Source organism: Phoxinus phoxinus, assembly GCF_949152265.1.
Source record: "Phoxinus phoxinus genome assembly, chromosome: 2".
NCBI lineage: Eukaryota > Metazoa > Chordata > Actinopteri > Cypriniformes > Leuciscidae > Phoxinus > Phoxinus phoxinus.
Genome location: NC_136877.1, coordinates 296804 through 311035, shown reverse-complemented (window position 1 = coordinate 311035; position 14232 = coordinate 296804). Strand labels below are relative to the sequence as shown.

Genomic DNA, 14232 nt, shown 5'->3' with positions numbered 1-14232 from the left:
GATATGTACCAAAAACCTTTAAGCTGGCTATGAATTGAATTTAGCAGGATGAATTGAATTGCATTGATTTCAGGATAGCCCCTTGAGATGTATCATCTCATTTTCAAGGGGGTCCTGCGCACATATACAGACACAAGACACAGATACAAACATATACAAAACAATACCTCGCTCATCTGCCCTGCACCCACAATTAACATAGCACACATATTAAAGTATTACTAAATGTTTTTAATATGAGCCATTTATGTGTAATACCATTGGTGTCCCTAATTACAAGAACATGTAGTTTTAAGAAAAGAAAAAAGTGACGATTTGAATAAACCAAATGTAGAAATGGACCTCAGAAAATAGGAAGGTTATTCCAATCATGAGGGGCTTTATATTGGAATGCTCTCCTACCAGCTACAGAAAATTGGCACCGTAAAAAATGTTGGATATTGGAGGTGTCTAAGTGAGTATGTTGAGGAATAGGGTATTAAGTGCTGTTTAAGGTATGCAGGACAATTGGAATTAACACATTTAAAAATAAACAAAATCCAGTGGTAATCCCTTCGTGGTTTAGGTTGCAGCCAGTGTAGTGAATCATAAAGCAATGATGAGTTTTAAATGGACAGTTCAAGATAAATCTGCAAAGAGAATTGAATACAACATAAAGGGGTTTGAGATTGGACTCAGAGATATTAGTGTAGACTATGTCTGCGTAATCAATAATTGGTATTACCAGTTGAGAAATATTTTTTTTCCTGACTGGAGATGAAAAACGGTTAATTGATCTATACAGAGTGTTAAGACATCCATATACTTTCCCAATGATAGTCTCAATGTGTATCTTAAAGGTAAGGTTGGAATCGAGCCAGAGGCCCAAATATTTAAATTCCTCCACAATCTGCATAAGGGACCCATCTAAAAACTTTAATTCAAAACAGGAAGCACAGCGGCGATTTTGTATCGTGGAGAACACCATGCAGCAGGACTTCTTCATGTTCAACAGAAGTTTATTAATGGACAGCCACTGTTGCACTTTATCAAAGTCAGATTGAAGAGTTCTTTGAACTTGCAGCAAATCCCGATCAGAGGTATAGATGACAGTGTCATCAGCATAAAGCTGTAATTTAAAATTAGAACAACTTGTGCCAAGTCATTGATAAAGATTGAAAAAAGTAAGGGGCCTAAAGTAGAGCCTTGAGGAACACCTTTATCAACAATTAAATAATCTGACTGGAATCCTTGGGAAACAACACATTGACGTCTATTATGCAAATAACAGTTGAACCAGAGCACAGCATGTTTATTCAAACCAATAGAGTCAAGCTTATCCAGTAAAAGATAATGGTCAACCATATCAAAGGCCTTTGAGAGATCAATGAAAGCAGCTCCAGTGAAATGACCATTATCAAAACCAGAGAAAACATCATTTGTAAATTTTAAGAGAGCAGTTGAAGTAGAAAAATTGGATCTAAAGCCAGATTGATGCGGAGATAAAATGTTATAATTATTAATGTACTCAGTAAGTTGATTGAAAAATAATTTCTCAAATATTTTAGCAACTGCACAAATGATAGAAATCGGGCGATAATTATTCACATTATTCGCAACTTGATCCTACAGAATTAGTCAATTACAGGCCGATCTCGAATCTGCCTTTTCTGTCAAAGATATTAGAAAAAGCAGTATCCTCACAACTGTGTTCCTTTCTAGAAAGAAATGATATCTGCGAGGATTTTCAGTCCGGATTTAGACCGTACCATAGTACCGAGACAGCTCTCGTTTGAGAAGAACAGACAACCGGCTCTATGTGATGATATCTCGGTGAAAGAGGCTCTATGTGATGGGATTTATCTGACCTTGGTGACGTGAGGCCGCTAGCAGACGGTCGGTTAAGCCAGTCTGTCTGCTTCCTGACCTGAGCCCCAGATTGTCATGTTTTATCTCTAAGACTATGAGCCAAATTACTAGAGAGAAGAGCAGCACCATCCCAGGAGGGATGAATACCATCTCTTTTCAACAGGTCAGGTTTGCCCCAGAAACTTTTCCAATTGTCTATGAATTCTATATTATTCTGCGGACACCACCCAGACAGCCAGCCATTGAGTGAACACAATCTACTAACTATCTCATCACTCCGGCGAACAGGAAGGGGGCCAGAGCAAATTACAGTGCTTGACATCGTACTTGCAAGTTCACACACCTCTTTAATATTAATTTTGGTGATCTCCGACTGGCGGAGTCGAACATCATTAGTGCCGACGTGAATAATAATCTTAGAGAATTTACGTTTAGCATTAGCCAGCACTTTTAAATTTGCTTTGATGTTCACTCTGTACATGCTACCCTTAGGTGACATCATTAGGAAGCATGGCATTAGCTTTCACTGTTATGCCGACGATACTCAGCTGTATATTTCTTCACCCCCTGACGAAACCTACCAATTCACAAAATTAACGGAAGGCATGGCTGATATACTTTGATACAATATGTATTGTAAAAAGCACTATATAAATAAAGGTGACTTGACTTGACACACTGTTTCGTATTGTTGGATGGAGTTGTTTTAAATAATCTTGTTTTATTTTGAAATCATCTTTGTCTTCCTTGGAAAAGCGTTACACACACACACACTCATTAAAAGTGTTTTGATTGTCTAATCCAAGCACATACAAAGTGTTTCTATTATTAGAACATCTGAGTGAGACGCTGTTTCTCTGACTATATTTAGACATTAAAGAAGTCTCTTAGACTTTTCGAATACTTCTCACATAATGTTTTTTATTTATTTAAGTAAGCGCTAATAAAAGTTCAATAAGACATTCGTAGCCATTAAAAAAACATTTTCATACATTTAAGAAACAGCAATTACATTAAAATGGCACTGAAAACATTTTACTTCATTATAAAAATACTTAATTTGCTTCTTAGGAATAAAAAGAATATGCAATATAATTTCTAAAAATGTCTAAATACCAAAATGACTTTTTGGTCATGCATCAACCAATCAGACCTTACAGTAATTAATGATTAAACTAATGAGAACAGCATTATAAATAATTATGAAGAGAGGAGAAGAGAAGAGAAGAGAAGAGAAGAGAAGAGAAGAGAAGAGAGGAGAAGAGAAGAGAAGAGAAGAGAAGAGAAGAGAAGAGAAGAGAGGAGAGGAGAGGAGAAGAGAAGAGAAGAGAGGAGAAGAGAGGAGAAGAGAAGAGAAGAGAAGAGAAGAGAGGAGAGGAGAAGAGAAGAGAAGAGAAGAGAAGAGAAGAGAAGAGAAGAGAAGAGAAGAGAGGAGAGGAGAGGAGAGGAGAAGAGAAGAGAAGAGAAGAGAAGAGAAGAAGAGAAGAAGACAGGAAGAGAAGAAGAGAAGAAGAGAGGAAGAGAGGAAGAGAGGAAGAGGTTTGTTCTTGAGGAGCTTGTGATTGTCCTGGTTCACCGAAGCTGCAGTATCTAACACAGAGTAGAGAGTATAAATCAGACGACAGGTCATGACACAAGCACATCATAACATCATGTTATTGGTCATTTATATTTAATTTATCCAGGCCAATAAACGCCTCTGATGTGAGCGACTGACTGAACATTATCACACACAGAGCAGATACTCACTTCTGGTTCCAGACTCACGAAGCTGAAGCTGTATCTGTCAGAAGAGAGAGAGAGAGAGAGAGAGTGAGAATTGAATTTTAACAAAACATTTATTTTACAATTCTTATACACTATGCAACAATTCCAATAAATATAACCACAATAAAACACATTACATTAGTGATAATCATTGTAACACACAAGAAAAAAATAAAAGTTCGTCTACAACAAAGCACACTGCATCATTATAACACCACTGGTTTGAAAAAAACATCAAGTCCTTCATCATTTTATAAAATTTAAAGTCAATCCACACTCTTGATTTTATCCTGTTTTTAAAAATAGACACAACTTCACATCCTTCTGACCCTTCCATTTTGTTCCTCCTGCTTAAATATACTGCCATTTTCGCTTCACCTATAATAAAATTTAATAATTGACATTTTATTCTATTTTTTGCAGCATATCGATAGCCAAGAATAAAACTCTGAACAGTAAAAACTTCATTTAACTTACTAAACAACAATTTGAGAAAGTCAAATAAATAACACAATCTTGTACACTCCATAAAACAATGAAAAATTGTCTCCCTTTTTTCACAGAAAGGACACGCATTACTCACATTTGGATTAATAACACTCACAAAAGAATTAACAGCAACTGCGCCGTGCAAAATTCTCCATTGGAGATCCCCCACTCTTTTTTCTAAAGGAGGTTTATACAAAATTCTCCACACCGGTTTTACATTCTGATCCAAACCAAACTTGTCTCTCCAAACAGTGTCTACTCTTCCATTTAAGGTTTTCTTATTTAAAACTTTAACACAAATTCTATACAATTTTTTCCGGTCAGCCTCATTGATGCTTAAATAATCTACATTCTCCAACATCTCCCCGTTAGCTCCTTTCAGATCAGGAATAATGTGAACCTCTGGGAAAGGATCTTTTTTATTTGGAAACATATTTCCTTCACCATAACTCACAAGGAGAGACTTTTCTTCTAAGGTAAGTTTCTGTTTTAAAACATCCAACAGTTTCCCCGCTAATCGTTCTGATTTTAGTCTTAGACAAGAAGCTACCCCTCGTGCGTTGTCTAACTCAGGACCCCCAGCAGTTATTAGATGATACAGTTTAACATTTCTTGATGTACACATTACATTTTCAAAACCCCATGCAATTTCACTTGATACATCCAACCTGGCTCCAAACACAGTCGGTTCCTCTAATAACCAAAACAAAGACGACTCAGAAACCCCTCTTCTCTTTTTAAATAAGCTCCACACTCTAAAGATCCCCCTATAAAAGGGCGTCAGTCCATTCAAATGAATCTTGTTAGAGTCCATTAAAAACAAAGTAGAGTCCAATCCCAGACCTCCAGCTTGTCTTAAAATAGAATTAGCAACATTTCTCCAGACCAGATCTTCAGGGCCTGTTAAAAGTCTTTGGATAAACTGTAAGCGAAAGGTTGCTCCTCTGCTGACCAGGTGCATTAGTCCTTGTCCCCCTTCCTCTCTAGGAAGATATAATACACTCTGTGGTATCCAGTGGAGCTTAGTCCAAAAAAAGTCTACTATGATGGCCTGCAGTTTTGCAAGAAGTCCACTTGGCGGCTCAGTACATGCCAAGCGATGCCAGAATGTTGAAGCCACCAAATTATTGATGATGGTCACACGTCCTCTGAAAGACATTTTCGGCCACAACCATCTCCATTTTTCTAGTCGCCCTTTTGTTTTTTCCAAAACCCCTTCCCAGTTTTTTTGCAGCATGGACTCATCCCCAAGATATACACCTAAATATTTAAAACCACCTTTCTTCCACTCAAGTCCAGCAGGGAGTTTAGGAAGGCATCTACCTTCCCACTTTCCACCTACTATGGCTTCACTCTTAGTCCAGTTTACCTTAGCTGAAGACATTTTACCAAACTCATTTATTATTACTTGCAGAGTGTCTACTTCTTCTTGATTTTTTATCATGACAACAATATCATCTGCATAAGCTGATAACTTAATTTTACATTCAGATTGCAGTATACTCCACCCATCAATGTTTGCTCTAATTCTTGATAACAGAGGTTCAATAGCTAAAGCATACAGCATGCCTGATAGTGCACACCCTTGTCTGATACCTCTTGTGACTTTAAAAGGAGCACTCAACCCTCCATTAATTTTAAGTACACTCTCAATGTTTACATACAACACCCCGATCATTTTGATGAAACCCGGGCTGAAACCAAACTCCCTTAGCGTCTGCCAGAGGTATTCATGCTCAACCCGGTCAAAAGCTTTTTCCTGGTCTAAGGAAATAAGACCAAAGTCTAGACCCAATGATCCAGAGATATCCAAAATGTCTCTAATTAAATGAATATTGTCAAAAATAGACCTATTGGGAACACAGTAAGTCTGGTCTACATGGATGACCCCACCAATTACTTCTCTCAATCTAATCGCTAAGGCTTTGGATAAGATCTTCATATCAGAGCATAAGAGTGACACAGGTCGCCAGTTCTTTATGTCTCTGAGGTCTCCTTTCTTCGGTAGAAGGGTGATCACTGCTCTCCGGCAGCTTGTCGGCAGCGACCCTCTGGTCAAGCTGTCATTCAGCACTTCTAGAACATCATCCCCTAAAACTGCCCAGAGTGATCTATAAAACTCTACAGGAATACCGTCGATCCCTGGAGCTTTCCCGCACTCCATACTCTTTAGGGCATCATAGAGTTCGCCTTTCGTAAAAGGTTTTTCCAGTTCAGCATTTGCTCCATCCGGAACTTTAGGTAGACCCACATAGAAACGACTGGATATATCTTTCACCTCTACGTGTTCACTCTTATAAAGCTCTGAATAAAATCCCACCGCTCTTTTTCTTATTTCCTTAGCCTCTATAATTTCTGTACCTGATTCAGATATCAAAGAATGCATATTTCTATTTTGTCCATTTTTCTTTTCAAGTCCAAAAAAAAATTTGGTCGGGCCATCCATCTGCGCTACACTTTGAAAGCGTGAGCGCACCAGAGCACCCTGTGCTTTAACACCCAACAAATCATCCAAAACTTTCTTTTTATCTTTGAGAACCTTAACACATTCTCTGTCTCTAACAGATTCCATTAAATTTTGAATGTCAATTATTTCTCTCTCTAGATCTTCCAGAGATCGGGAAATGTCTCTAGAAGCATTGAAAGTATACGTACGGCACAGTTGCTGTATCTCAATTTTTGCATTATCCCACCATTGTTGTATAGAATCAAACGATGACTTCCTATTCTTAAATTGTTTCCAAAAATAACCAAACACCTCAAGAAAAAAATTATCCTGCAGTAAAACAGTATTAAAGTGCCAATAAGCACTTCTTGGCTTTACATTAGTAATAAAAACATTACAGCTGACTAAACCATGATCTGAAAAGCCTACAGGTGAAATTGCACAATGTTTAATAATATTAAAGTGATGCTTAAAACAATACCACCTGTCTAGTCTAGCCATTGTCACATACTGTTCTCTCACTTGTGCCCATGTATACTGTCTCTGTGTTTTATTCAACACCCTCCAAATGTCATATAATTCATATTCTTTCAGAATTTGTCTCAAAGCACGCTGTGAAGCCATATGTGGTTCTTTGTGGTTCCTATCAATGCTATCATCTTCTGTGCAATTAAAATCACCCCCCAGGAATAAATACTCTTCAGGTTTACAATTTTTAACTACATCTTTAACTTTGTTTAAAAACAACACTCTTTCACCTCCCAACACTGGAGCATACAAGTTAATAAATACAACAGTAAAATGTTCAAACTGGAGCCGTAGTTTCAACAACTGTCCCCCAACTACATGTTCCACTTCACATGAAACCGGATTGATATTGTTCCTTAGTAAAATTGCTACACCACCACTATTATTAGTTTTATGACTCATAATCACTTCTCCCTCCCATTCCATCATCCATTCATTTTCAGTTTTCATGTCACTATGTGTTTCTTGAAGAAACATAACATCAATCTTTTTTTGCCTAATTAATTCAAAAAGCATTGCTCTTTTTCTATAATCCCTTGCACCATTTATGTTCAGGCTGCCCAGTCTTAAATTACTCATAAATAAGTGAATAAAAAAAGAAAAAGCGCAAAACAAGAACAAAAAACTAACAAAGAAAAAAGAAAAATTAAAACACTTCTTTTTCATCATTTAGCTTATTGGATCTCAACTTTTGAACAATTTTCTTTAGCCTGTAGACTTCCTGTTCTGTGAGACCCCCCAGCCCTATTTCCTTCATTGCCACTTTTGCTGACTCAATAAACAATTCACGATCAGGAAAAAACTCTTGAACTTGAACTCCCTTCATTCCTTTTGTGTTTTGCAAAAAAGTCTTAATTTTTTCAATTGTATAAGCACTCCTCCCAACTCTTCTTTGAGAGGCTGAGTCCACTGAACTCACTGATTCACACTCGCTTTCTGATACAGATTCCTCAGAGTTACTATGCTCAGATGCAGTTTCTTGAACCATCCTTTCTGTTGTCTGTTCTTCTTGACTCTGTTCTTTCCTAGCTTTTTTCCCCCTACTCTTTCCACTAGTTTTTCTCTTCAGTGTTGGTGTTTTAAACAGATTGTCATCTTCAGTCATGTCAATGTCTCTTGGGATTTCTACATCCACAACAGCAACATTATTTATTTTTTCTTCTCCTATTCCTTCCTCATTATTCTTATTCACAGTTTCTTTTTGATTAGCTCTTCCATCATTCTCAGACGATTCCCTGTCTTTTTCCTGATGATTTTCATTTTCCTCTTTATCTTTTTGTCCCTCATCTCTTTCATTATCACTTCGTCTTGCTTCGTGTTCTACATTCTCTGGACACGCACGAGCAAGATGCCCTCCTTGTCCACATTTGAAACATTTCATTGTTTCCGATGTGGCGTAAATAACGTAATCAAACTCGTCAATCCTAAACTTTATTGCGAGATTTAACTCCGCGCTCTCATTGTTTAAGATCATGTACACTTGTCTTCGGAAAGAAACGACGTGTTTTAACTGCGCCGATTTACAATTTATGGCAATTTTTTTAAACTGGGAAACAATTTTTCCATGTCTGGCCAATTCTCTCTGAATCACTTCATCTTTTATAAAAGGTGGTACATTAGACAACAATATCTTTTTCGCCGTTTGCATCAAAGGCATTACCGTTGTGTAAGAATCATTTATCACGATTCCACTCGCGACAATCTCATTCACTTTGTTCACATCATCCAAGAACAAAACAACTGCACTGTTCATCCTAGATGCTGACAAAATACTTTTGTAACCCACAACTTGCGCGACTGCTATGCTGCACTCCTCTATTGAGCAGCGTTCCGCGGGGATGACCTTAATGCCATTCCTCCGCGTTAGCTTATCAAGCGGTACGTTTTCGGACGCTGCCATTTCAAACAGCACACGCTGAACAACAGCGCTTTACTTTCCCTAACTCCAGCAAAAAAAAAAACTAAAACACCAACAGCTTTGCCAAAGAATAAAGAAAAGATAGAAACTCACTCAGCCCGCAGGCACACGCTCTCACACTCCACACCTGCCCACCTCAACCGCTCACGCATGCGCACAGAGAGAGAGAGAGAGAGAGAGAGAGAGAGAGAGAGAGAGAGAGAGAGAGAGAGAGAGAGAGAGAGAGAGAGAGAGAGAGAGAGAGAGAGAGAGAGAAAGAGAGAGAGAGAGAGAGAGAGAGAGAGAGAGAGTGAGAGAGTGAGAGAGAGAGAGAGAGAGAGAGAGAGAGAGTGAGAGAGAGAGAGAGAGAGAGAGAGAGAGAGAGAGAGAGAGAGAGAGAGAGAGAGAGTGAGAGAGTGAGAGAGAGAGAGAGAGAGAGAGAGAGAGAGAGAGAGAGAGAGAGAGAGAGAGAGAGAGAGAGAGAGAGAGAGAGTGAGAGAGAGAGAGACTTGACTTTTAGGTCTTCTTTAATTATTCAATAACATAAAAGACCTATTTTAAAAAATAATCCAATTACAGCATTAATTTTCCACACAACAGATGAAAGAATAATAATAAAAAACAAGCGCAAGCAAGACGACAAGACATGCCAAAGTGGCTGGGAGTGTGAGACCCACTGCAGCAAGGAGCAATTAAAGACATTTGAAGATGAATTTTGGCAAAATGGTTGAAAAATCACATACAATAACTAAAAATATGATTATCACTTTCGACCAATAGGTGGCGCAGTTACGAAACTGATGTGATGTGGTCAGAGTGAAGTGACAATGACACATACAAAGTTTGGTGTCAATATGTCAAGGCATTGCAGATATAAAGCCTGAATAGTCATTTTGGCATCATGCCTCAACTTTGCCACTGCGGTATACGAAAACGGTTTTGTCTATCGACACGAAATCCATAACTTTTACTCGGCACAGTCTGGAGATGACACGATCCGATTTTGGTGAAAATCGGACGTTCGGTCTAGGAGGAGTTCGAAAAAGTAGGTTTTAAAAGAAAATAAAGATGGCGGACAGGAACTTTGATTGACTATGGCAAAATTGGTATCTATGTTTTCAGCATAACCCAAGGAATCTATTGAGATCAGTGTCATTACTATAGGCAAATTTATTCAAAAGTTATTAGCATTTTTGGAAATTTCATTATAACTTTTGACCAAAAGGTGGCGCTGTCTCATAAATTTTTGAGTACTTTTAGGGCGTTGTACTGATGACCCATACTGAGTTTCGTAACGATACGTTCATGCGTTCATAAAATACAGCATTTTAGCACATAATTCAAAATGGCCGACAGCCAAAATGGCCGATATGGGAAAATTGGATATCAGTCGACTCAGCACGATGCCCTGAATCTAACGAGACCACTTTTGTGATTTTTGGACAAACCGTTCAGAAGTTATAAGCAAAAATATAAATTCTTCATATCTCCGGACCAGTAGGTGGCGCTGCGCCGAAACGCAGCATGTAGCCTCAGGTCATGCTTGTGATGACATGTACCAAATTTGGTCTGAATCCGATAAAGCGTTGTGGAGATACGGCCTTACGTCTGTTTTTGCAAGCGCTACGTAAAATTTATTTGCGCGGTATTCGAGAACGGTAATACGAATCAACTTGAATTCCATAACTTTTTGTCGTCATGGTCTGGAGTTGATCTGGTTCAATTTTCGTGAAATTCGGAGCAACGGCCTAGGAGGAGTTCGAAAAAGTAGGTTTTTTGGAAAATTCAAAATGGCGGGAAAACTATTATGACGGAAAATGACGTCATAGGGTGCAATCGAATCGTCGTGAGCTCAGGAATCAGAGGAAAAAAGAATTTTGTTGATAGGCCTTACGGTTCAAAAGTTATTAGCATACAATTTCTGAAACTTTGGACAGGTGGTGGCGCTAGAGGGAATGAGTTAGAAACACCAAAATTGGTGTATTTGATGTTGGGAATGTCCTCTATCAGAATGTCAAACCAAAACAACTTTCCCGCATACGCTTCTATGGGCTGTCATAGACGCCCAGTCGGAAGAAGAAAAAGAAGAATAAGAACGGGAACAGATACAATAGGTGCCCGCACCTTCAGTGCTTGGCCCCTAATAATTAAAATAAATAAAATAAAAACATACAATAAAAATCACTCCTGAACACTCATAAATGACATACAAAACCTCCCTGATCATCAGCTTCACATATAAAACCATCAACTCCCCACACATGAAAAAAAGAATCAACATCATTGATGAGGCTAAAATACGCATACTCCATCGTTAATCTCTTCGTTATAAAACCTCTCATCATCAAAACAGTGTCCACGCTTTCCCTCCCTTCTACTTTATTCCTTCTTGTACACCAAATTGCCAACTTTGCTGCACCAAACAAGAAATTTAATAAAATCACTTTGGATTTATGTTTTGTTGAATATTTGGGACCAAAAATAAACAATTCTTGATTAAACCTTCCCACAAGCTGCATACTCCAGCTTTCCATTAAACCCAGAATTTGATCTAAACGTGGACACTCAATAAAAAGATGAAAAACAGTTTCAGACACCCCACAAAAAGGACAACCCTCATCGTCTGAGACATTAAGGAGTGCTTTGTGTCTATTCGTACCTAAAATCCCATGCACAATTCTCCACTGAAGATCCCCCACCCTCTTTTCAATGGGGCTTTTGTACATGGACCGCCAGCTACCTCTCGGGGAAGAGCCTGAATCAAACACCATTGTCCATTTTGTAGCTTTTACATCCTTAAGATGTTGAAAATGTATGGTTTTTACACAAGCTCTGTAAAGTGTTACTCTGCTCAAAATACTAAAGCTATTCAGTTCTGGTATATCCATAGAAAGCAACTTTCTGCCATCTTCCTGCCAGTCTTCTCTTTTTATGGAAGCGTGCAGTTCAGGAAAAAGGGCATTATCTCTGGCATCACAGTTCTCCACCGGATAAACTTTCATGAAATCCCTCATAGAAACAGGGAGGGCCTCCTCAAGATCATCCAGCATCCTCTTGATAAAACGTTCAGACCTGAAGCCCAACTTTTGTGCCAACTCCTCTACAGAAATCCAGCTCAGTCCCCTGCGTAGGTGGCATATTTTGGAGACTCCAGCCTTCAACATTGCTGACCGAACAGTGACAGAGCTCAACAACTCAACAGAGATAAGTGGATTGAAAAACAAAGGCTCTTCATACACCCACTGATTGGATCCTTCCCTTTCTCTTGAAAATGATAGAGTCTTCCAAGCTTGCAAAACACTCTGGTAGAAACCAGCCAATCCTTCCAATGCAAGTCCATCCAAGGACATGACAAACAATTGCTTGTCCAACCCCATTCTTCTGGTTTTTTGCAACAAAGCACATGCTACGTCCATCCACTGCTGATGCTGATAATATAAAAGACGCTGTGCCACTTGCAGACGGAAAACAGCAATCCTGGAACAAATGTCAATTAATCCTTGACCTCCCTCATGAATTGGAAGGTATAGGACAGCAGCTTTTAGCCAGTGTTGTCCTGACCAGAAGAATTTTACAAGAGTCTTTTGAATTTCTTCAATTATTTTTTTTGGAGGATCCAAAACCATCATCTTATGCCAAAGGGTGGAAGCTATAAGATTGTTGGCTATCAGGACTCTTCCCCTATAAGATAGCTGGGGTAGCAGCCATCGCCATTTAGACAACTTTGCAAGCACTGCCTCTACTAATCCCTCCCAATTCTTCATCCTACATTCATCTTTACCAAGATACACTCCTAAGAATTTAAACCCAGACTTTCCCCACTTAACATTTTCTGGTAATTCAGGTAAAGAGTTTCCTTCAGACCCACACCATAACGCCTCTGTTTTTTGCCAATTAAGTTTAGCGGATGATGCTCCTTCATAAACCTTTAGAGCTTCCTTTACTACTTGGACATCATGCGTATTCCTAACCATAACAGTTATATCATCAGCATAAGCTGAAAGTTTAATAGCTTCAGCTTTTGGCTTATTACTTACTAGAATACCCGTCAATTTTATTCTTAATAAACAAAGTAGAGGCTCTATTGCCAAGGTATATAACTGACCCGACATCGGGCACCCTTGCCTTATCCCTCTTTTCATTTGAATTGGTACACTTAAACCTCCTCCTATTTTAACCATGCTTACAGCATCAGTATACAGTATTCTTATCCATGATAGAAAATGTTCTCCAAACCCATAACACTTAAGAACCTTAAAAAGATAGTGATGATCTACACGATCAAAAGCTTTCTCCTGATCAAGAGAAAGCAAACCAAAATCGACATTATATATTCCAGCATAATCCATAATATCTCTCATTAAAAACAAATTATCATAAATAGACCTCTTTGGTATACAATATGTTTGGTCTTTTTGTACTAATACATCAAGAACACCTTTAAGTCTATTTGCCAAACATTTTGATAATATTTTATAATCAGAACATAAAACAGCTACTGGTCTCCAGTTTTTTAGCAGACAAAGATCTCCCTTCTTTGGGATCAAGGAGAGCACTGCTCGTTGGCAACTTTTTGGTAAAACCTCAGCTTTATAGCTTTCTTGTAAAACTTTAAAAAAGTCTTTTCCGATTATTCTCCAAAAAGTTTTAAAAAATTCTGCTGGTAATCCATCGATTCCTGGTGCACGACCAGATGAAAGTTGATTCACTGCTCTTGTAACTTCCTCAAATGTCAGATCAGAGTCTAATTTCTTTACATTTTCTTCATCCAGCACAGGCAAGTTATTAAAAAGTTCATCAGCGACATCATTTCCTCTGCACTCTTCAGCATATAAGTCCACATAGAAATTAACAGCAAGTCTCCTCATTTCCAAAGGATCTGATGTAACATTCCCATCAGGTGTGCGTAATGCATGCATATAATTGGTATGAATACACTTCTTATTCAAATTAAAAAAGAATTTTGTGGGAGCATCCATATCATGTAATGAAACAAAATGTGATTTTACAAGAGCTTTTTTTACCTTTTCATTTAACATATTACTTAGCTCTTGTCTCTTCTGACTAAGAACATCTTGTAAATTTACATCATTTTGATCAATTAACATATTTTGAATAATTAAAATATCTTTCTCTAATTTTGCCATTCCATGTTTAATTTGACAGGAAGTATGTGCCATAAATTGTTGACAGAAAAGCTTAATCTGCGTTTTCCCTACTTCCCACCACTGAAGCAGATTTTCATAATCATTTTTTT

At 38.1% G+C, this 14232-nt stretch overlaps 1 protein-coding gene across 6 annotated transcripts in view; it reads right to left on the bottom strand.

Moving 5' to 3' along the window:
* Nucleotides 1-14232, bottom strand: part of rbpms (RNA binding protein, mRNA processing factor) — a 55297-nt gene that overhangs the window by 11937 nt on the left and 29128 nt on the right. For 2 of the 6 annotated variants that reach the window (XR_013796224.1, XM_079600708.1), the window contains 2 exons: nt 3598-3631; nt 2751-3438 (listed from right to left, as the gene is read on the bottom strand). The exons of 3 other annotated variants lie outside the window; for them this stretch is intronic. Coding sequence is in view for 1 of the 3 variants with exons in the window: in XM_079600711.1 (XP_079456837.1) it covers nt 3421-3438; nt 3598-3631 (52 nt within the window). In the remaining 2 variants the exon portion in view is untranslated. Of the gene's footprint in view, nt 1-2750; nt 3439-3597; nt 3632-14232 lie in introns of those variants that run through there. One more of the 6 variants, XM_079600711.1, reaches the window with a different exon arrangement.